The 24,348-nt window shown below is 36.2% G+C and overlaps 1 protein-coding gene across 2 annotated transcripts in view; it reads left to right on the top strand.

Annotated features, from left to right (window-relative positions):
* The window catches only part of tusc3 (tumor suppressor candidate 3), a 53,665-nt gene that overhangs the window by 13,583 nt on the left and 15,734 nt on the right, over positions 1-24,348 (top strand). For both annotated transcript variants that reach the window (XM_066718282.1, XM_066718281.1), the window contains exons 2-6: positions 6,304-6,473; positions 9,822-9,939; positions 13,367-13,507; positions 14,442-14,582; positions 14,994-15,083. In XM_066718282.1, the coding sequence (XP_066574379.1) occupies positions 6,304-6,473; positions 9,822-9,939; positions 13,367-13,507; positions 14,442-14,582; positions 14,994-15,083 (660 nt within the window). The remainder of the gene's footprint in view (positions 1-6,303; positions 6,474-9,821; positions 9,940-13,366; positions 13,508-14,441; positions 14,583-14,993; positions 15,084-24,348) is intronic.

Genomic DNA, 24,348 nt, shown 5'->3' with positions numbered 1-24,348 from the left:
ACAATACCCTGACAAGGGACAATGGGCTGAGGGGACCGTAAAAGTAGCAGGGGAGGAGGTAGAGGGAGCTCCTGTCAGCGCTTGAGTTTCCCCTCTGAGCATGGTGATACTTTTACCTGTGTTGGAGATCTGTGGCTGCAGACTTGCAGACGTTTGAGTATTGCAAACTCTTTCTTTTGGGTTACACATTACTTATGCTTTTATTTTGCCTCTGTAAATCCCCAGCTAGGAACAGGTTGTACAAGGTCAGAACATCGTAAAATTACAGACTTCAGCAACCCCAGATGGCAGAGTTACATTAAGGCTCTTTATTAATTGAGTAGTGGTTATGAATTTGATATCAGTATTGTTTATTACACTAAAATGATTGGTTTATATGTTCTCATTTATTGGTAGGAGTGTATAAGTATCTGATTTTTCTGTTTAGTTCTATCATATTAATAACTTTTAACAAATCGAAACCTTCATCTATTCAGTGGCTGCTCTCTATATGGACAAATGAATGCTGTTCAGTGTTTCAGGATGTGCTTAGTTCATCTGTAATTGGGAAGCACTTGTTACTGTATATGTGGGATTTATTTATTATTATTAATACATTTATTTATTTAATGATAACGGTATTCATGAATAAAAACAATATGTGAAATGGGATAAAAACTTTTAATGCCCCAGGTTTATATACATTTAAGTAATCTCTATTTAATGAGACAATCTAAGATTGGAAGCACAGTGTACTTTATCTTAGCCAAATGTTGCATGATTTTAGTCTTAAATATGCTGTGTGCCTGTTGCAAAAAGCCTAGATGACAGGGGAAAAATGAGACCTGGGGTTTAATTCAGCAAGTCATTAGTCAAGGCATTTTCAGATTTATTTCTTATGACTTGTCATGGCTTTAGTATTAAATATTATTTCCCTTCCTATTTTATTGCAAGGTATATTAAATCCAATCTCTGGAAGCTTCAGCTGACAACCAAAAAATATATAATTGTGGTTTAGAAGGCAAAAAGCCCATGCAAAACATAAACAGCTATTTTGATGCTGGAAAAAAGTCATGCAGTGCATCTCTTTCCTAAACTTCAATATATTTTGGGGTTTAAACAATGAATAAAGAGCGTTGAACAAAACAAGAGAGGTTATTCAGAACATGCAATTCTTTGGCTTAAGTGAATGACCTTTTATGTGCTGTTCAATGGCAGTGTTTGCAGACTTAAAGACCTCAGGTCTAGGCCTACTTAATCATTGACAAGCAATAGAAATCACATCACTCATTCAGAGAAGCAGGCAAATAAGAAACAGTGTATAAAAAATAAATTTGGAACATTATTATGATACAGTATGTCAGCTGTAGTTTAATTTTACACACCAGATCAACAGAAATGTAGTTCCATCTGTAATAAAATGTTCTACAGTTTACTGAAGTATTGTTTTATGCAGTTGGTTAGATATAACTATAAATGAACTTCTGCTATAGCTTCTGATAACAAAACGCTCAATTTCCTAATGTTAGTACAATGAAATATGTAATAGCCAGATCTGCTTATGTAAGAGATTTTAAATAAATAAGTAAGTAATACATAAATAAGAATAACACATTGTGTACATTTCTCTTGTAAGTCCAAAGTCAATTATTTCAGAATGTGGGAGATTTAGTACAGTGGAATTTTAGATTCAGTTTTATTTAAAATGAATGGCTTTACTCAATTCATCAAGCCCAGTAACATTATCGCATATAGAACTTAATTGCGTCATGTCTGCACTTGAACTCTTTAACTAGGATATGCTTTGTATTTTATATTAAGTGTACTACTGATTTTTTGTAATGCATAAATTTGTAGCGTAAGGTACACTTATACATTTCAATTAAAGAAGTGAATTTATAGTATCACCTTATCACGAATCCTGGAATCTTGTAGAACTCAATTTCTGTAATAATTGGACACAGACACCAATTCCAAAGATATAAATTGTCAAATTTATTCAAAAACAAAGACTAAATGTAGCACTACACTAATTATACAAAAGGGAAAAACTAATTAAAATTCAAATTCAAACAAATCAAAGACAAATCACTTCCGTGACCAAATCAAAGACCATGGGATCACATATGATAACACACAAATCGTTAAAAAAAAAAAGTTGACACATTGACTACAATACCGGTTAGTAAGACGAAGGTGAGTCTCTCATTAGTATTGTTAGTCAGACATTAAATAACTACGCAGGTTAGTATTTATGTCAGGTAACTTCTCGTTATATATATATATATATATATATATATATATATATATCAGTCTCATTTACGTTTAGGTGCTGAGAAAGATCCTATCATTACTTGTTACCACAATTTCCCTTAACTGATTATTATTCAATGATTAAGGATATTCAGGGCCATCTATAATCTGGTGTCTATTAACTTGTGTCAATTTCAGACTAAACAGTTAAACAGGAATGAGAAGATATTTCTCGGCGTTGACAGATTTTATTTCTAAAATTATCAACAAAACAGTTTAATGCAACACACATTTATATTTAAGAAAACTAAATGATATTACACATTCTAGAGTTATGAATCACAGATTAACATTTCTAATTGATTTCTCAAATGTCATGAATCATGAACTCCAAACTGTTAAACTTATCTGAACTTCGTCGCAGAGAGGCCTCTCTGGCTTCGGGCTCAGATAACAGCACACGGCACGAGGTCCGTGTGGTTTGGAACAAAGGCAGTCCGGTTCGGCTTTGTGCAAGAACTTCCACTCAGTCGATGCACCTGGAAGTTGGGGTTTCGCGAATGTAGAGTCTTTTCCAAACAGAGCAGGGACCTGTTCGTTCCAAGGGTCAAGTTTCTTAAGACTCAAATAGCTATTTAAATAACTGAACACAGTTATATACAGTATACAGTCGACTTCAATTGTCCAGCTGTAAAACTCCACTGATCAGGTGGGCACAGGCGGGCAGCGCAGTCTGTAAAGTTCTTTATTTAATAAAGTCCTTTAAAAGAATTCTTCGTACGGCTCAGTTTAACTCTTCTGTTGCCGGCAAAGACTTGGTTGGTTTCTGGTTCCGGTTCTGGCAACAGAGCTACAGGTTGAGCTGTGGCAGCGAGTTTCTGGTTAGAGAGAGAGAGAGAGAGAGAGAGAGAGAGAGAGAGAGAGAGAGAGAGAGAGAGAGAGAGAGAGAGAGAGAGAGAGAGAGAGAGAGAGAGAGAGAGAGAGAGAGAGAGAGAGAGAGAGAGAGAGAGAGAGAGAGAGAGAGAGAGAGAGAGAGAGAGAGAGAGAGAGAGAGAGACCGTGCGCTGTTCTTTATACGTCTGTCAGATCAATAGGTGATTGGTTCTTGAGTTTGTGAGATTGGATTTCGGTTTCAGCCCCCAGTGTCCTATTGGAGGGGGGCTTGATTTATGACTGATGTCAATCCATGCCATCTTTTGGAAATGCCGGTTGGCCCGGGTTCGTAGCTCTGTGTCTGGATTTCGGCTCTCGTCCATTTCTAAGAGTTTTTATTACCTACAGGCCCCCTTCCCCAGACATTTCACAGCAGGATTCCAAACTATTTGGCCTATTCTCTTTGCCATCCTCCCAGACTGTCACTTTGATGTAAACCAGTCCCACTCTTTAAGGAAATCTGATAACTTTGTGGGGAGAGGTCTTCTTTGGATCAGTGCTTCAGCTCAGAGCTAAAATGCTCTTATCAAAATAACCCATCATAATGCTACAAATTATACTTTATATTGATTTGTATTACTGCACTTTTGTAATGATTATGTAAATTGTAGGTTGCCCTGGATAACGGCATCTACCAATACATAATTATAATATGTGAAACAGTGCTATGCGAATCATATTTTCCATGAGAAATAACATCAAATGCATTATAACATTACCAAATTGTATTGGTTGGTTTAACTGATTCAGTAATCCCATGTTACTCCTCTGCATTAAACACATGCTAGGCTAAAGGGGGTATGTAAAGGCTTAGGTAAATCATGTTATTTATGTTTGTTTTTAATTAAGAAATTAATAGTAGTGTCTCATGCTTTGCTGAAAAGATTTTGGCAGCCTTTAAACCATACCCACCATATTATTATGGAAAGTAAAAGGCATAACATGAGATACAGAATCTACTGTAAATGACATTTCATACATGAATCTGCAGCAGGAAATGTAAAGTAGTAAGCTTATATTGTTTTTGGTTAGTGTTTTTCTTCAGAGAATCACTTGTGTTAACAGTGTCAACAGAAGTGTGTCAGTGCAATGTGTCCCTGGCTTCGCAGCTTACCTCTACTAGAGCACGGAATAATGAAAGGGGCTCTTGGCAAATATTTAAAGCCACATTATTAAGTGGAAAAAATGTGTTTTGGTGGTTAGCTACAGAGCAGATCTTTCTAACTGTGCTTTCTGAAAAAACACTGATAATACTATCACTAGATCCCCTTGAACACATGAGCAGTCACTATGAAATCAACAGGCCAGCTGGTGGTATTTGGCAGTGTGGGAGCCCTCATGTGCCTTTGGCTAATACGTTTTCATATTTCACATACAATATACAGTATAAAGAACTCAGTTGTTAAATGTTCAATGTTTTTGCAGTTATATAGTTGATATACTAGACATAAACAACATTACACATTTCTAAAATAATCTGCAACTAAAAGTGTTAAGATTTCATTATGTTTTCACTATATTTTAATGGTTTTAATAAGTTTGCTCTATCTTTCATGAAGCATTTTCTTTTTTCATCAGCATGTAATGGCAATAGTTTGTCTACTGTTATATAATGTGTGCACATCATCAATATATGATATACAGGAAATTACTTGAGGCATTTGCAAGGTATTCAGAATGGTTGATATATTTTTATTGCTTTTTCCTCAAGTCACAATAGATTTTGACTTCTGAAAGGCTTGTGAACTGATTTTTGGTAAACCAATGTGAAACTACTTCACCTATCAATTAAAGAGTTCCTGTTTTTTGACATCAAAGGGGTTGTTTTGACACTGGTATCTTTTGCAGCTCTTCTTTCCTTTTGATTCGGAAAGCTTTCACACCAGTTTTAGAGGCATGATCACTTTGATTTGATCTAACCCTTTGTAGCCTACAATGTATGTGATGGTTGATTGGATAACTTGTGGTTTTTGTAAGGAATTACTTATCTAGTAAATAACCTTTCTTGTACAGGTAAATCATCTACGTTACACTACCCCCCCCCCCCTTTTATCATCAATCACCCATATTGCCTTTACCTCTTTGAAAGTTTTTCACCAAAGTACAATTCTCTTCCTGTACTTTTACATAATGAGTATTACCGATTTCTGTGCTAAAGTAGGCCTATCTATTGTTAAAGTGGTATTCAATGAATTTAATACATTAATGATCTTTATTACACTGATTATCTCTGTTGCATAACATATCCAGGAGGACATATGCTTTGGCCTTCGACACTTCTGTAGAATGAAGATCCTATTTGTGATACTAGATATGAAGACAATCACTCCAGACATCTATGAGAGCTATTTAATTGCATTTTTATTGCATTACTAAAATCCATGGAAGAGAATAGAAAATTACTTGTAAAATTGCACAGTATAGAGAATACATTAACATGATTTATTCCATATCAGGCTCTGTTTGAAATGCAGTTTTCAGCTTAATTATTCCTGGGGTGTTTTATGAATTTATCTGATCGATTGTCTCAATAAAAACCACTGAAGTTCCTGATTCATATACTTTAACAGTATGCACTTGCTACCACTATTATTAAGGCATTGCTTTTTTTGCAGCCTTCTATGTTAAATCTGGATATTACAAAGGAACAGCTGCATTAAAAATAAATATATATTTAGACGATATTCATGCACATTGTAAATAAATAATACAACAAATAAAAATAAACCCTGTACAATGATTTATTTTATCAAAGGCCTCAATGCAGTTTTCTGAAACCTCCTGCATACAGTTATATGCAGAGCCAACACTTTGACAGTCTAGTATTGGTTTGGCTAAGAACATAATGTATACCCTGCTATTTTTTAATGTAAAAAATTCTGTCCTCCTTCTGGTTTAAAGATAAGAGCACCAGGCAGTTTAAAAAAAAAATTCAAAATGACTTGATGCTCTACTGAGCATGCACAATATTGTAGGTTAAAATGAAAATGTATTTATTTTCCTATCTTGTTATTAAGAATTGTTCTTATTGTTTTTGAAGGCAGGGGTTGAATTTTTTAAGTCAGGTACTTTGTAACTGATAATCATAATTATATTTTTTTTCTTCAGCATAATTCTTACATGTTTGTTTTTTAACAGAACATGTTGGCCGAGAAAGTCGACCAGTTGATGGAGTGGAGCTCCAGACGTTCCGTCATCCGCATGAATGGAGAGAAATTCAGAAGATTTGTTAAGGCACCTCCACGTAACTACTCCGTGATAGTGATGTTCACTGCTCTGCAACCTCAGAGACAATGCTCCGTGTGCAGGTATAGAGGAATTAATGTCCGTCCGCAGAGTCCATTATAAAAAAATAAGGAACATTATTTGCTCTAATTAGTATTATACTTGGTGTTATTATTAATTATTAATAGTAAAACTGGATACTGTAAAAGTAATCTTAATAATATAATAATAGCATAATAGTAAGTGTAAGGAACACCGGCCACCATTTCTGTTATATACAATACTTTTAAAATATTGCCAAAATTAAATCTACAGTCTTTTGTTTCAAAACATGACGAAATGAATTAAATAAGGTTTTCTTTAATACATTACATTGTAATATGTGAAGCTTAAGATTGAATCCATAACAGCACCCCCATGCCCCAGCTTTGACAAACCCCCTACTACCCCCACAAACCAATAACTGAAAGAAATGTAAAACAAATAAAACATTAAAGTTAAATGAGTAACTGCATGAGTTGAGAAAATGTCAAATATAAACAATAATCAGTGTTCTGGTAATAAATGAATCTACACATTGTCTGAATAGTACTTCATACAACTTATTACTAACACAACCACCATTAAATCAATGTTAGTCATACATTTGTTATTCAGTGTGCAAATATGTTCAATTTTGTAGGAATAGAATAAGTAATTGAGATTGAAATAATGTACTGGGATGATTGTTAATGATTGCTTAATAGGTGGCTTAATGAGTAGCTATATCTTGAGCTGAAAGATTGAAATACATGTGCAAAATGCAGGACCCAAACTATTTCACAGTGGAGAAAATGGGGATTGTGTCTGATGCAATTGTTTAATAAAATCTGTAAGTTTAGATAACGAATCTACCATCTCTCATTCTATGAAAGTTATAGATTCATCCTGTGGGTTCTAGCTACAGTTGTGATTTATTTTGTCTAGGTACTTCATTAGCTGCACTTGAATTCATGCTTTGCCAGCATAAATATTTTTCCGGATGATTTTCCTCATACCCATTAAAAACATACCTTATTTATGCAGACATGCCTGACAAAGAAGTTGTTACCATCTGCAAAAGGAGATATATTCTGGGCCTTAAACCCTCACTAGCAGGTCAACTGTGTTTACAAGTGAGTTGAATGGTATTATAGAGATGCTATTATTAGTTCTCCTATCTTTCATGAATTGCCTGGAGCAAACCATGCCTTTCATCTTACCCATCCTAATAGCATGTTATAGTAAGCTTCTTTGATAATGGACTGGGGGAAGAACAGATCTGTTCTCATAGATTATTTTTAATATTTAAGGTGTTTGTGGTCCAAAACTGAAAAATGATTGCTATCCCTGCTAAGATATGTAAGGTCAATATATCATAAGGACACTTATGCTTTCAGACATGTCATGACATATGGAATTTGTAGTGTCATGTTTTTATAGAGTATTATTTATTTATGTATGTATTTACCAATGTATCACTCATGTTTTCTATTCTGTCAAAGAATATTCTAGATGTGTCTTGTCTTGTATGTTTGTTAATTTATGTCTAAGACCAGACAGATTTATATATTGGGTCATAATGTAAAATCTGTTCAACATCACTGTCATTTGCTTATTCTCCTACCTTTTCCTTATGTAGTCTAGTTAACTAACAAGCATGATATAGTTAACACAAAACTTGGGAACTTACATTTGGGAAAGGGGTACAAGTTATCTAATTAAGCATAAGAGAAGATATTTTTAAAGCCATGGCAAAAAGCCTGTGACAATAAGGGTGCCAGATTTGCAGCCCTGAATCACCCTAGTGGGCCACACGATTCTTATTGAGCTCTTCCATATTGATTCCATAAGTATTCAGCCTCCTATGTTAGTACTTGGTGGAAGCACCCTTGGCAGCAATTACAATTTGGATTGGTTTGTAACACGTTTGTAGAGTGGGATGGTGTAATTTTAAACTCGCAAAATCACTCCAGTTCTGACAAGTTTGTTGAGGATTGTTGATGGACTGCAATCTTCAAGTCTTGCCAAACATTTTGACGTTTTTTATTGGATTCAAGTTTGGACTTTGAGTGGGCCATTCAAGTACATTCACTTTCTAAATTTTAAACCATTCCAGTGTGCCTTTAGCCTTTTTTTCCACCCAGTATGTATTCTTGGATGACTCGAACAGGATTTGCTATAGGATTCGCCTGTACTTTGCACCATCCTTTCCCCCCCTCAATCCTGACAAGCTTTCCAGTTCCTGCTGAAGAGAAGCATCCCCATAACATGATGCTGCCGTTTCATTAAAATTTTGTAAACTACACCAGCAATCTACTGTCTCCTATGCGCTACGCAAGATACTATAACATGGACCAAGACTGACAGAGGATAGGCAGTATAGTATAGTTAAACACCAGATAAACAATAAATACATTAAATAAATAAACAAATCAAATAGGTTTGGTAGCCTACAATTTATATAGTATCTTCCAAAGTTTATATATTTCTCCTTGAGCTGAGATATTCCTGCTTCTTCGATCAGCTGCTGCTTTCCTTAATTTCCTTAATGGTTTTCTCTACACAGGACTGGATCTACTTAAATAACATTTTAAGATAGCTTGGAAACAATCCCTTCAAATAAGTTCCAACCATATCTGTCCATACAAAGAGAATTCTGGCTTTTTCCACATATATGTCAGTGGTGCTAAAGTCAAACCCACAAACATACTGTGAGATTCCAGCCATGGCTAAACTCGAGCCACGTTCTCCCATGCCAAAGTGCAGCGACCTTACAAACACTAAAAGGCCCAGGCCCCTTAGCAAGGCTTCAGAATCGCTACAATATGTATGAGCTCTGGAATCTTCTATTCTCAAATTAATAGATTGCAATGAAACCCACAGATAAATGGACCCAAAACAATCTAGCCCATTGTATTACAGAGGAAAAAAAAAGTTCAAAAATATTCAGAACTTCCTGTTATGCCAAAACTATGCTGTTAATCTAAATGCATATTTCTAGAACTTTCTAATATCGAAAACTATCAAAGTACACATATACTGAATACTTGAGATTCACTACAGCAAAAAGAAAAAATGCTAAATTCAGATCTGCAACATTCTTGCAGCTTTTCCCTGCAAAAGTTTGTATTTAATCCAATCAATAGCCAGTCTGGTACTTAAAACAAGTTTGAAGGAATAAATCATACAAAAATGTAATATATCTTAAAATATGATATCTGTAATAAATAAAATAAATACAATCGCTCGTTACCTTTAACACAAGGAAGTCATTAAAACCCCTCTTTATGCCTTATTATTTTCAAAAGTTCAGTAGTATACAAGATGCTGTGCTTCTCCTTCACTGCTTCAGTTACTAACCCTGCATACTGATTATTCCCTTTCTCTTTCATTTCTGCACTTTCTAACAGACAAGCTAATGAAGAATACCAGGTGCTGGCTAACTCTTGGCGCTATTCATCTGCTTTTTCTAACAAATTGTTCTTCACTGTGGTGGACTATGATGAGGGGGCGGATGTGTTCCAGCAGGTAATTCTGTCTATTATTGTGCTTTTCTTTGAGCTAATTAACATTTCCAGAGAGAACAAAAGTAACCACACACAAAGTGTTTGTAATTCACTGTCACATGATAATATGTTTTTTCTGTTGTTACCACAATAACTTATCTCTCTCTCTTTTTGTGGATTATAATTTCACTGTACCAAATTTAATAAATACAAATTAAAATTAAATAACCCCCCTTCCCCTGCATTATTAGTATATATTTAATAACATTCATGAATTTCTAATCATAGCCAGTGACTATGGTATAGAATAATCATGTGTTTATTTCCAATTCAGACATTGGGCAACATTGGCCCTTCCTTCATAATAATACAGTTAAAAAAAAAAGATGTGAATCTCACATTAACATTACAACTGACAACGAATCAATATTTTAATAATGCTGAAACATTGGTTGCATTTGAAAACCTGCTATTTTAATAATGCTATAATGGTTGCATTGTTTTTTTATACAATCATTTGTTGAAAGCAGTGGTTCCCAATCCTGGTCCTGGAGGAGCCCCTACCCTTCTGGTTTTTGTTCCAACCGAGCTCTCAATTACCTAATTGAAGTAATAATTTCCTAAGTCATTTTAATTGTTTTAAACAGTAGGGGTTTTAAGTTAAGTTTAGAATGGCATAAATCACTTATTAAAGAACCAACTCTTTTATTACACAATATACAAAGTCAAATCAAAGCAGATTGTTACTTTAATTAAGGTTCAATTAAGTAATTGTGAGCTCGGTTGGAACAAAAACAAAACATTATCTTTTTTGTTTCATTTACACTTTTTATTAGGTACACCCATCTATTCTTGGGTAGGACACATTTTGCCTCCAGAACAGCCTGAATTGTTCACTCCATGGCTTCAACAAGGTGCTGGAAACATTCCTTAGGGATTTTGGTCCATGCAGACTCCATAGCATTACACAGTTCCTGCAGATTTTTCAGCCACACATTCATACTGCAAACCTCTCATTCCAGCTCATCCCTAAGGTGCTCTATAGGATTGAGATCTGGGAACTGTGCAGGCCATTGAAGTAAACTGAAGTCACTATCATGTTCGCTGAACCAGCTTGAGATGATGCATTCTTTGTGATATGGGGCAAACAGGTAAACTGTGGCCATAAAGGGATGCACATGGTCAGCAACAATGCTTAGGTACACTGTGGAATTCAAATGATGCTCAATTGGTATTAATGGGCCTAATGTGTGCCAAGAAAACATTCCCCACACTATTACACCACCACCACCAGCCACCAGGCAGGATGGATCCATGGATACCTGTGGTTTACACCAAATTCTGACCTTACCTTCTGCATTTCACAGCAGAAATCGCGATTCGTCAGACCAGGCAACATTTTTCCAATTGAAGTTTTGGTGATCACGTGCCTACTTCAGCCTCGTCTTCCTGTTCTTAGGTGATGCATCAGTGGAACCTGGCGTGGTCTTCTGCTGCTGTAACCCATTCTGCTTCTGATGCGTTGTGCGTTCAGAAATGCCCTTCTGAACACCATTGTTGTAAAGAGTGGTTATTGGAGTGTTTCTGTCAGCTTGAACAAATCTGGCCATTCTCCTCTGACCTCTCTCATTAACAAGGTGTTTTTGCCCATAGAACTGCTGCTCACTGGATGTTTTTTGTTTATCACACCATTCTCTGTAAACTCTAGAGACTATAGTGTGTGAAAGTCCCAGGAGGTCAGCTGTTTCTGAGATACTGGAACCACCATGTCATGGCAACAACAATCATAACACGGTCAAAGTTGCTTAGATCACGTATCTTCCCCATTCTGTTTTGTCAAACAACAACTAAACCTCTTGACCATGTCTGCATGCTTTATATATTGAATTGCAGCCACATGATTCGCTGTTTGGCTGTTTGTGTTAACGAGCAATTGTACCTAATAAAGTGGCCACTGAGTGTATAGAGAAACACCAATATAAAGCCACTTAATAGTTTTGTATTATTGAATTCAGTGTTTTAAAATGAAACAAATACCAAAGAAGTGGGACAATGCAACCATCATTCTCCTTCACAATAAATAATTATTGGACTGGACTTTGATCAACCGAGAGGACAAGCAAGGATTAATTCATTCAAGTACACTAATACAAACTATTAAAGCCGCAAGGCACATCTACCAGTTTAATTTGAACATGTTGTCAGCCTTTCTGGCATTTTCCTGCAAAAACCGCACAAGAGCTGTACATAGAGCTAATTTGTGAGTGAAGTTAAAACACACACGTCAACTCCGCCATAGATACCACCATCACTGAAAATACATTGACTTTGTAGGGTGGTGCAGAAAGATGCACTTCAACCTACCTTGCAAGGACAGGTAGTCGATACTGGTTCATTTTCCACAACAATGTGCTTTTCTTTCGTTGAATTATAGTTTCACCAAAATATTCAGTCACCTCCAATGGTGTAGTATAAAAAGGAGCGGATGCTGGATGCACTGTTTTTATATGAATTGTTCCATTATTAATCAGGCTTTATTACTTATTCTCATCATATTATTTCATACAAATACGCCGCGCAAGGAAATGTTTTAAATACATTTATTAATAATGGTAAATATTTCGAATTGAGAAGCATGGTGTTGAAAGAGTGGCACCGCTCCTCCTGGCTGAACTTCACCCCTGTGTCAGAGGCGGAGTTCTGCCTTAACAAATTTTAAAGTGCCGGAGCGGCGCTCTGGTCTAGTGCGCTCCGACAACATTACAGCCCTATCTGTAACAACCACATCATCCCTTCTCTCTGTAAAATAACATCTGGACCGAATGAGCGGGCTGACTTCATGCATGTGCGTGTTGCAATGGTAGACAAAAATATTTTGCTACAAATTCAAATTCATTTGGTTTAGTATTCGACGGAGTTTGGATTTGGTAAACGAATACGGATTCGAATTTCGTCACAACCCTAATGACTATTTGGTAAACTAATACTATTTCTAACATTCTGAATAATTATTTTGAGACCATGTAGCTTGTTTTTTTATTACTAACATGAAAAATATATTTAATTTTAAATAATTACGAGTTCACACTTTTTGCTTTATGCAATTATAATTAAGCATTTCATAAATGTTATTAATTATGTTGTGGTGAAGTATATGTTTCCTGTAACTGCAGGGAAATTGGGTTAGGAAACCAACACAGGATGAGGCTTCTAAGTAATATGTATTCATAATATTACGTATTCATTAATGTATAACAAATAATTTATGTAATTCTTACTTTGAAAACTGCAATAATTAAATGTTTCAAGCCACTTGTGAGGCCTTTCAACAAAATCCATGTCACCCACATGCATGAATTACTAAAACAAAAGAACCAGAAGCTGTTTGATATGCACAATATAAGCTTGACTTAATTAACATTTAGAGGCACCATTTTTTTCCTTCACAGCTCAACATGAACTCAGCCCCGACATTCATGCATTTTCCGCCAAAAGGCAAGCCCAAGAGAGCTGACACATTCGACCTGCAGCGGATTGGTTTTGCAGCAGAGCAGTTGGCTAAGTGGATAGCTGACAGAACTGATGTGCAAGTTAGTTCCTTTTCTTTTTACTTTTGAAAAGTGTTCATTCCAAGTGCTGAGAGCATTCTCCACCTTGACTAATTGGAAGGCCATCATGCCTGACTTTGGCTTTATACAGCTTTATTATGCAACCTGTGCAGGATACAGCTAGTCTATATCATGTTACCAACATGTTTTTCACTTGAGGATACATACCACTCAAGGCCTCTCCATTACATGCAGTTGTTAGTGTTATTCTGCACTATTGTATAAGCAAATGTTCATATATATTATGTATGGAGTGCTTATAAAATTTGTATTCAAATGGCTGAAAACTAACTATAGTCAGGTTTCCATAAAGCCTTTTTTTGCAATAAAAAGTCCTCTGGAATAAAACCAACTTTATTACAGACTTGATGGAAACCGCAAATGTCGATTGAATTTTGGCAACATCGACAAAAAGTTTTTTACGTTCAACAGAGGTGGATTTGTTCACATGTAGATAGTATGATACAAATGTGACAAATGCCTTTGAAATGGGTTTTACCGATTTACTAATGCCTCATCGAATAAGTTTGACTAAGTGCTTTTCCAGGAAATTATGTCCAGATTTTTATATTTTTACATATTGTGTTTACTGCATCAGTTGAATGGAAACGCACCTTAGCTTAGGAAATACTTTTTATGTGAACTTAAGAATTTTTGCACAAAACATAAGTTCGATAAGTGGATGGAAACAGCTAATGTTTACAGCAAAACTGCAGTACAACATGTACTCGGTTGCATTTTCTTTTATGGAGGTCAATCAATTTTAATATATTAAGGTGGTAATGTTAAATGTTAAAAAACTACTTTGAATTTTGAATTATGCAATGGAAAAAAAATCCCTGGTAAATGAATGCTATAATAAATGTACGTATTTTATGTATTATTTTAATATGTCTTTTTTCAATTGGTATTCCAGATCCGGGTTTTTAGACCACCCAATTATTCTGGTACTATAGCTCTGGCTCTCCTAGTGTCTTTGGTTGGTGGTTTGCTATATCTAAGAAGGAATAACTTGGAGTTTATCTACAATAAAACTGGCTGGGCAATGGCAGCTCTGGTATGTAAATGTTTTGGTTTATTTTTCTCAAATTTAAATTGTATGCAATCATTAAAGTGTTTCAGTTTTTAATGTATCCAAAGCTTTGCTGAGGGTTCAAGTTTCAGGGGCATGTGCTGCTGATCTTTGCAAGGAACCCTTGTGGAAGTCAAATAGGCTTTCAAATCTCCAATGTTAAGATTTATACATACATTACATTAATTACAATTTCATTATAAACAAAAACATATTTCTCAGTAGATGGAATAGACAGAATTGTTTTAATCGAATAGGTACATTTCACACATCTGCGTTTGTATTAATTGCATAAGGAGAGTGAGTTGCATAGTGGTAGTGGCAGTGTGCAGTATGTGGTCTACATGAAATGTAACATTGACAGAGTTTTCAGCAGTATCCCTGTCTTTGTTTCAGTGTGTGGTGTTTGCCATGACATCAGGACAGATGTGGAATCATATACGTGGCCCGCCCTACGCTCACAAGAACCCACAGAATGGACAAGTGGTGAGCTGTTTTATCTTGTAATAATATCATTTGAATTTGTTAGTGTAGATCATACTTGCAGATTTTAGGTATCTGAGCAGAAAGAGCATCTCAGAATCTGGGATGAAGCAGCACATTGATTACTTACTTTTTATAAATTTATATGAAAATGGATGGGGCTTTTCTTACAATGCTGATCAGAGATTTGGGAATAAAATTACTCTGATCAGTTTGTGCATACATGTTTGTTTTTTAAGCTGTCCTCTTGTGTAAACACTTAACAATACAATTACTCAAAATATAGGATGCGTATTCAACCACACAGAGATCAATGCATTAAAAAAGCAATTTAAAGTTGACAAAAACAATTATGGCTTATTTATAACACATCACACGACCCAATAACTGCAATGCAATGGATTGACATGCTTAACTTCACTTAGTAGTGATTGGTCACCAACTAAAGAAAATAAAGAAAGTTAAGATGGAACATTAATTTAGTTAAGCACTCTTGTTATTCAGCAACTGCTCAGACTGCATCACCTGAATATAATTAGTGGGGTTATAAATTATTCACACTAGGAAATTAATCTCCAAGTACAGAAATGCAAATGGCTAACAAGGTCTGGAATCATGTCAACATCTGTTTTAGTTAGATGACATTAGTTACATTAGTGTTGTGCTAGAAATAATGTGTATGAGCTTGGAAGTATCCAAAATGTAACTTAAACAATATACACAGAAGAAGCAATTAGGAAAGAAGGTGGAGAGGTTAAGTTATTAAGATGCACAACTTAAGTTATCAGTGAAGAGACATATTCTAGAGCATGGGAAGAAAATAATTGCAGACTGTGCCACAACATGTATTTTAAAAGTCAGCATTTCTAAAGTTCTCCATTAGGATTTGTCCAGGTCAATTTTGTTTGCTTTTTCTTTCATTCCTGTCTCCATATGCCTATTTACCGACTGAGGACTCATAATGTTTTTGTTTTCCAATTCTTTAATAGAAGTCTCCCTCGATGATTTTAAAGTGTGCTCTTCCTTTTTCATATAGAAGTCCTGTTTCTTCATCAATTAATATGTCCTCATCAGGTGCAAGTTGATATCTCTTTGTTAGCTGGATAACAGTCCTTGTTGCTCTGTCAAAACTGATGTCAAATTTAATAGTTATTCTTCAGTCTTTTGTGTATAATTAATCCAACACCACTTGTGTAACCATTTTATGTTCCATGATCAAATAGCTCTACTCTTGACTTAACTTCAGTGCTTTTCCTTTTCTTCTGATTTCACAAAGTTCTATAATCCATTTAACTTCACCAAGTTCTTCTTCCAACTCTTGAAGTTTTGCTTCAGAAAACATTTAATAAAAGTTTGCACTGCCCTACATAGATTAAAAACTGGAAGCAACCACACACTGGTTTGGTGTAAAGCTGATCTCAATACAAAAGAGGAAAGAATAATTCTAATGAAGAAACCAAACAAATCTGATCGACATCATAAACCCAAGAAATCATCAACATGCACCACACTTAATAAAATCAGTAGTACCACCACGGAAACTGCAAGATAATATGGAGGAATCAATGCATCACAACAAGATCAAAAGGTATTTCAAGAAACAAGATAACATATGAAGAAAATAAGATACATAAATTATAATCAAGACCCCAAATTAAAAGCTAATTACACAACTCTAGATAGAAAAATAATGAATGGATCCAAGACAAAATGAAAATGTGGCATAATTGAAAGAGTGAAAATGACATGAAGAACAGACCAAAGATGGACTAAAGAAGCTATACAATGGATCCAAAGAGATGAGAAAGAAAAACAAGACCAGATTGGAATATGGGAAGATTAAATCAGTAACTTTGCTGGTGTGACCTGAAAAAGAGGCCATGTACATGGAACCAAGTGCAAGCATCTTGGGCAGACCTTCATCCAGGAGTGGATTGACATTGATATTATTGTAGTATTAATAAAAGATATCAACAATGCCTGTTTCCAGGACCTGAATCAGATCCTTTGATTTCTATCTGAACTGTACTGTTTAGGCGTAAGTGCCAAAAATAGGACATTTCTAAATAATCATGTCTTCTGTTGAAGAATGATATATTTGTCCCTGGAGAGATCAAGGCATCAAAGTAGTTTATTCATGTTTGTTAATGTAACTGATTTAATTTAATGGCACATATATGAGTGTGTTTTGTTTTGTTTTAGTTTTTTTGTTTAGTTTTTTTATGATTGCTTTATATAAAACAATGTCACCATTGAAAGTTGTGAAATTAAAGTACCAGAAAACAGAGAGTGTTGCTCAGAAATCTGCCCTCATTGTTTATGGTTGTGCATTCATGCATGAAATTGAAAAACATAACCTTGATTTCCAAAGTAAAAGAAAAACATTTTGCATAGAGTATTTATTTAAACTGTATTTTAGCATTTTCTCTCTTGCTTTGCAAAATGAATTTGAATAATTTAACATTGTTTTATATGCAGAGATGTGTGTGTGTATGTATAGGCCTATAAGCTAGTTCTTTAATTTGATAAAATGACAAAATAGGTGTCTCCTTTATTCTCCTGTTGCTCTTTTTGTACATTTTGAATATGTAAAGAAACTTCTATGTGTCAGGATATGTATTAGAATTATTTTACTCTAGAGAGAGATTGAAAATAAAATTGGCAGTGATCTGGATTATTATGTTTGACCTTCAGTGGTGATAATATTAGTAACTTATTTTACTCCAAAGTCACAGTTAAACCTGTATGAAGTTGACAGGAACATTGTGATGCTTTACACATTTAAAATGCTTCTCTAACACGTATAAATGGTGACTTTCAGAACTTTATTTTCTTTGACTTTGTACCTCTTATCAGTCATGCAAATGCCACATTCGTAATATGAGATCTAAATCTTTAATGAAGAGCAGTATATCAGTAAGATTTTATTTTCTATATCAAAGCAGATAACATGAAGACAATGGGCATTGTAACCTAATTATAATTAACTTTAAAAAAAAATATATATATATATATATATTTGTATAACATGATATAGATTTATAGATGATATAGATAGGCAAAAACATATTCTTTACAAAGAGGCAAGCCATGTTTCCATATACACTCACCTAAAGGATTATTAGGAACACCTGTGCAATTTCTCATTAATGCAATTATCTAACCAACCAATCACATGGCAGTTGCTTCAATGCATTTAGGGGTGTGGTCCTGGTCAAGACAATCTCCTGAACTCCAAACTGAATGTCTGAATGGGAAAGAAAGGTGATTTAAGCAATTTTGAGCGTGGCATGGTTGTTGGTGCCAGACGTGCCGGTCTGAGTATTTCACAATCTGCTCAGTTACTGGGATTTTCACGCACAACCATTTCTAGGGTTTACAAAGAATGGTGTGAAAAGGGAAAAACATCCAGTATGCGGCAGTCCTGTGGGCGAAAATGCCTTGTCGATGCTAGAGGTCAGAGGAGAATGGGCCGACTGATTCAAGCTGATAGAAGAGCAACTTTGACTGAAATAACCACTCGTTACAACCGAGGTATGCAGCAAAGCATTTGTGAAGCCACAACACGTACAACCTTGAGGCGGATGGGCTACACTACAAATAGGAAAAAGAGGCTACAATTTGCACAAGCTCACCAAAATTGGACAGTTGAAGACTGGAAAAATGTTGCCTGGTCTGATGAGTCTCGATTTCTGTTGAGACATTCAGATGGTAAAGTCAGAATTTGGCGTAAACAGAATGAGAACATGGATCCATCATGCCTTGTTACCACTGTGCAGGCTGGTGGTGGTGGTGTAATGGTGTGGGGGATGTTTTCTTGGCACACTTTAGGCCCCTTAGTGCCAATTGGGCATCGTTTAAATGCCACGGCCTACCTGAGCATTGTTTCTGACCATGTCCATCCCTTTATGACCACCATGTACCCATCCTCTGATGGCTACTTCCAGCAGGATAATGCACCATGTCACAAAGGTCGAATCATTTCAAATTGGTTTCTTGAACATGACAATGAGTTCACTGTACTAAACTGGCCCCCACAGTCACCAGATCTCAACCCAATAGAGCATCTTTGGGATGTGGTGGAACGGGAGCTTCGTGCCCTGGATGTGCATCCCACAAATCTCCATCAACTGCAAGATGCTATCCTATCAATATGGGCCAACATTTCTAAAGAATGCTTTCAGCACCTTGTTGAATCAATGCCACGTAGAATATTAAGGCAGTTCTGAAGGCGAAAGGGGGTCAAACACAGTATTAGTATGGTGTTCCTAATAATCCTTTAGGTGAGTGTATATATACATTAGGGTTATGAGAAATCCCATGCAAACAACAGTATCATAAACCTGTGCACTGTGAAGCAATATTATTTTATAAACCTGTAAATTGGACAGTGGGAAACATTTGCTTGTATATGAAATTTATAACTACAGTGAGGGAAAAAAATATTTGATCCCCTGCTGATTTTGTACGTTTTCCCACTGACAAAGAAGTGATCAGTCTATAATTTTAATGGTAGGTGTATTTTAACAGTGAGAGACAGAATAACAACAAAAAAATCCAGAAAAACGCATTTCAAAAAATTGATTTGCATGTTAATGAGGGAAATAAGTATTTGATCCCCTATCAATCAGCAAGATTTCTGGCTCCCAGGTGTCTTTTATACAGGTAACGAGCTAAGATTAGGAGCACTCTCTTAAAGGGAGTGCTCCTAATCTCAGCTCGTTACCTGTATAAAAGACACCTGTCCACAGAAGCAATCAATCAATCAGATTCCAAACTCTCCACCATGGCCAAGACCAAAGAGCTGTCCAAGGATGTCAGGGACAAGATTGTAGACCTACACAAGGCTGGAATGGGCTACAAGACCATCGCCAAGCAGCTTGTTGATAAGGTGACAACAGTTGATTCGATAATTCGCAAATGTAAGAAACACAAAATAACTGTCAGTCTCCCTCGGTCTGGGGCTCCATGCAAGATCTCGCATAGTGGAGTTTCGATGATCATGAAAACCGTGAGGAATCAACCCAGAGCTACACGGGAGGATCTTGTTAATGATCTCAAGGCAGCTGGGACCATAGTCACCAAGAAAACAATTGGTAACACACTATGCCGTGAAGGACTGAAATCCTGCAGCGACCGCAAGGTCCCCCTGCTCATGAAAGCACATGTCCAGGCCCGTCTGAAGTTTGCCAATGAATATCTGAATGATTCAGAGAACTGGGTGAAAGTGTTGTGGTCAGATGAGACCAAAATCGAGGTCTTTGGCATCAACTCAACTTGCCGTGTTTGGAGGAGGATGAATGACCCCAAGAACACCATCCCCACCGTCAAACATGGAGGTGGAAACATTATGCTTTGGGGGTGTTTTTCTGCTAAGGGGACAGGACAACTGCACCGCATCAAAGGGATGATGGACGGGGCCATGTACCGTCAAATCTTGGGTGAGAACCTCCTTCCCTCAGCCAGGGCATTGAAAATGGGTCGTGGATGGGTATTCCAGCATGACAATGACCCAAAACACACAGCCAAGGCAACAAAGGAGTGGCTCAAGAAGAAGCACATTAAGGTCCTGGAGTGGCCTAGCCAGTCTCCAGACCTTAATCCCATAGAAAATCTGTGGAGGGAGCTGAAGGTTCGAGTTTCCAAACGTCAGCCTCGAAACCTTAATGACTTGGAGAGGATCTGCAAAGAGGAGTGGGACAAAATCCCTCCTGAGATGTGCAAACCTGGTGGCCAACTACAAGAAACGTCTGACCTCTGTGATTGCCAACAAGGGTTTTGCCACCAAGTACTAAGTCGAAGGGGTCAAATACTTATTTCCCTCATTAACATGCAAATCAATTTATAACTTTTTTGAAATGCGTTTTTCTGGATTTTTTTGTTATTTTGTCTCTCACTGTTAAAATACACCTACCATTAAAATTATAGACTGATCATTTATTTTTCAGTGGACAAACTTACAAAATCAGCAGGGGATCAAATACTTTTCCTCACTGTATATACAATACTATTAGTACTATGGTGTATTATTCTAAATAGTAACGGATTAAGGACAATTTCTGGCAGGGGAAATAGTTTTTTACCCAATTACTTACCAAAAGGTGTTACAGATATTCTGTAGAGCATCAACTATAGGTAGCACCAGTACTCTTTTTTTTTTTTTTCCTTTTTACATTTATTTGTTAATATTAGTCACAGAACATTTTCTTCAAATTGATATAATTATTGTTTATAATTATAAGCATTCTCTTGCAAATGTGTAGTATAATGCAAATATACACATTTTAAAAACAAATGAAGTTTTGATATTTCATTTGTGAATTTAACAGTTATTACATTAACTACTCTTATCATATAAATAAGTGGCTCCATATAGTGTCGTGTTTGTGTCATGTTAGATTTGGCAGTTTGTTTTGTTTAACAGCAGTTGCTTTTGACTTGCTTATCGTACTGCATAGCACAGGGGTATAGCAAGGAAACTCACTGTCACACATCATCTTAGAGTACAATATGAACATTATCGTTAGAAGAGTAGTATGTGAATGTTTGCAAAAGTGACATAACCCTGAGGCTAGAATTTCCTCTTCATCAGGCATAGCATCTTTTCCATTCAGTGTTTAAATAATGGACACTTCAGGCAAAATTATTTTTAACTACTGAGCATTTATTATTAGTTTAACAGACCTGATGAATAGCTAACATTTGTATTTTATCCTGCTGAGATTAAAAAAGAAGTGAATGATAATTTTGCCTGAAGTGTCCTTTATTTCCTTCTGAACTGGCTAATTGGGAGGGTTCATCAATGCTGTTGAACAAGTTGGACGTGATCTGTTCGATTAAGTGGAATAATGAGATGTTTTATATAAAATATTAGTATTCATTACAAATTAAATGAATGTAGGAAAGAAGACAATACAGTAACAATTTTTAATTTTGAGACCTCCCTATGCAGTTTAAATCAGACCATTAAACTTGAAATGAGCACGAGGGTGAAATTAAATCTATAATTATATGTATTCGATATAATTGCATTTGTTTGTTCAAATTAACACACCAACATATTTTCTTTGTTTTATTCAGCCTGCCTTGTCTCCTCCCTCTCTTTCACTCCTTCCACTGACTGACCCATCCATTTCCACAGCCTGATTGGCATCTCCCAGCACCTCAAAATTCCTCCTAATTTTTTTGAATGGCAATTTTGTATGCATAGCAACGTGCGTTTGATTGGATAGTAATGTTATCTATGGAACATTATAAGGGTCAAAATTAAATCTTGAATTCATAAATTAATTAGTCAATTCGTAAATTAATTAGTAAATTAATTCATCAATTCATAAATCAATTCATTAATTTATTGTGCTGTTTGCCAAGTAATCTTACAGTTTACCCTCGGGTGATTGACAGGCATTAAAAAGAAGTTCATTTGCCAAATGAACTTTTTGTTTAAATCAAACAAACTTCTTTTTAATGCTTGTCAATCACCTGAGGGGGCGGGTTTTGGCCTTCTGGAGGCACCAATCGCATGCAGGGGGCGGGTCCAATCAATGGCGCTGTGATTGTGACGCGGGGCTGGTGTGCTGCTGGGGAGGGACGACTAGTGTTGACGATATTTCAGAGTCCATTTTGACCCCGTGATAAGTGCTTTAAAGTCTCCTAAGTGAATGTCCAAAAAGCATATGTAATAGAGTGCTGTAACCCTATACAATTTTTTTTTTCTCAATTTATACATTTATTTTAAATGAATTCCAATAATTCAGTCATATGGACTACACGTAATTAGGACAGTTGTCTGCGTTAGGAGGGTACTTTACTGTGTTTGTGCTGGTGTAGTGGATAAGAAGCACAGCTACGAACCTGCGGATGTGGGTTCGACTCCACACTGAGGAGAAGTTATTTACTATGTAGGTGTTGGATTTAAATATATATACAGCTCTGGAAAAAATTAAGAGACCACTCCAAGTTCAGAAATCAATTTTAAGTGTTCTCTTAATTTTTTCCAGAGCTGTATATTTTTTCTTCCTGAATAAAGTTTCTGTAGGTCGGAGCTCTGCCCAGGATGGGGAGCACAACTCCGGCGCTGCTCTGCGCAGCTGCAGAGTGTTCATCGCTACAGATTCTGTCCCTGAGTTATATAAAGTGTAACGAGCTCATGTACCAGTCACGACCGCAACAGCAATCATTCAGTGGCTAAAACTACTCAAATGTTCGATCCACTATGACAGAAAGACTATGGACTCGTTCATCTGTGCATAAATATGGACCTCAAACTAATATATGTTGATGTTATTGATAAATTCGGGCATCACAACAGGAGACTTGCATTCTCCTACATCAGCGGCGGAAACAGCTGATTTCCAAGGAAGACGCACATTTGTAGCAGCGCACACAGCAAGGTGTGCATCCTCACCCGTTTCACTTACAGCTCCACCGAAGTAGATCTGTGATTGACAAGCACCAGAAACCGCGTCTAGTTTGCTGCATAATGTCGGTTGATGTGAGGTTTATTCGCCAGATTTGTCCCATAGTGAGAGGTGGTTGTGAAGCAAAGATATATTTGAATCTGCCTAATTTCATGTATGTCATTTTCACAATGTTATGGGGGGGACCCCCGCCATGTCCCCCCCGTGTGGAGTCGAACCCACATCCGCAGATTCGTAGCTGTATTTCTTAACCACTACACCAGCACATACACAGTAAAGTACCCTCCTACCACAGTCAACTGTCCTAATTACATGTAGTCCATATGACTGAATTATTGGAATTCATTTAAAATAAATGTATATATTGAGAAAAAAATTGTGTGTATAGGGTTACAGCACTCTATTACATATGCTTTTTGGACATTCACTGAGGAGACTTTAAAGCACTTATCACGAGTCAAAACGGACTCGGAAATATCGTCAACACTAGTCGTCCCTCCCCAGCAGCACACCAGCCCCGCGTCACAATCACAGTGCCATCGATCGGACCCGCCCCCTGCGTGCGATTGGTGCCTCCAGAAGGCCAAAACCATCCCCCTTGGGTGATTGACAAGCATTAAAAAGAAGTTCGTTTGCCAAATGAAACTGAAAGATCAATTGGCAAATTATATTGAAAGATCACTTGGCAAACCGCACAATAAATTAATGAATTGATTTATGAATTGATGAATTAATTTATGAACTGATGAATAAATTTATGAACTGATGAATTAATTTACGAATTAATTTACGAATTGACAAATTAATTTGTGAATTAATTTGAGAATTGACCAATTAATTTATGAATT

The sequence above is a fragment of the Amia ocellicauda genome, chromosome 12 (assembly GCF_036373705.1).
Source record: "Amia ocellicauda isolate fAmiCal2 chromosome 12, fAmiCal2.hap1, whole genome shotgun sequence".
Lineage (NCBI taxonomy): Eukaryota > Metazoa > Chordata > Actinopteri > Amiiformes > Amiidae > Amia > Amia ocellicauda.
The sequence above is the reverse complement of the archived record's forward strand: the minus strand, read 5'-3'. Positions and strand labels throughout refer to the sequence as shown.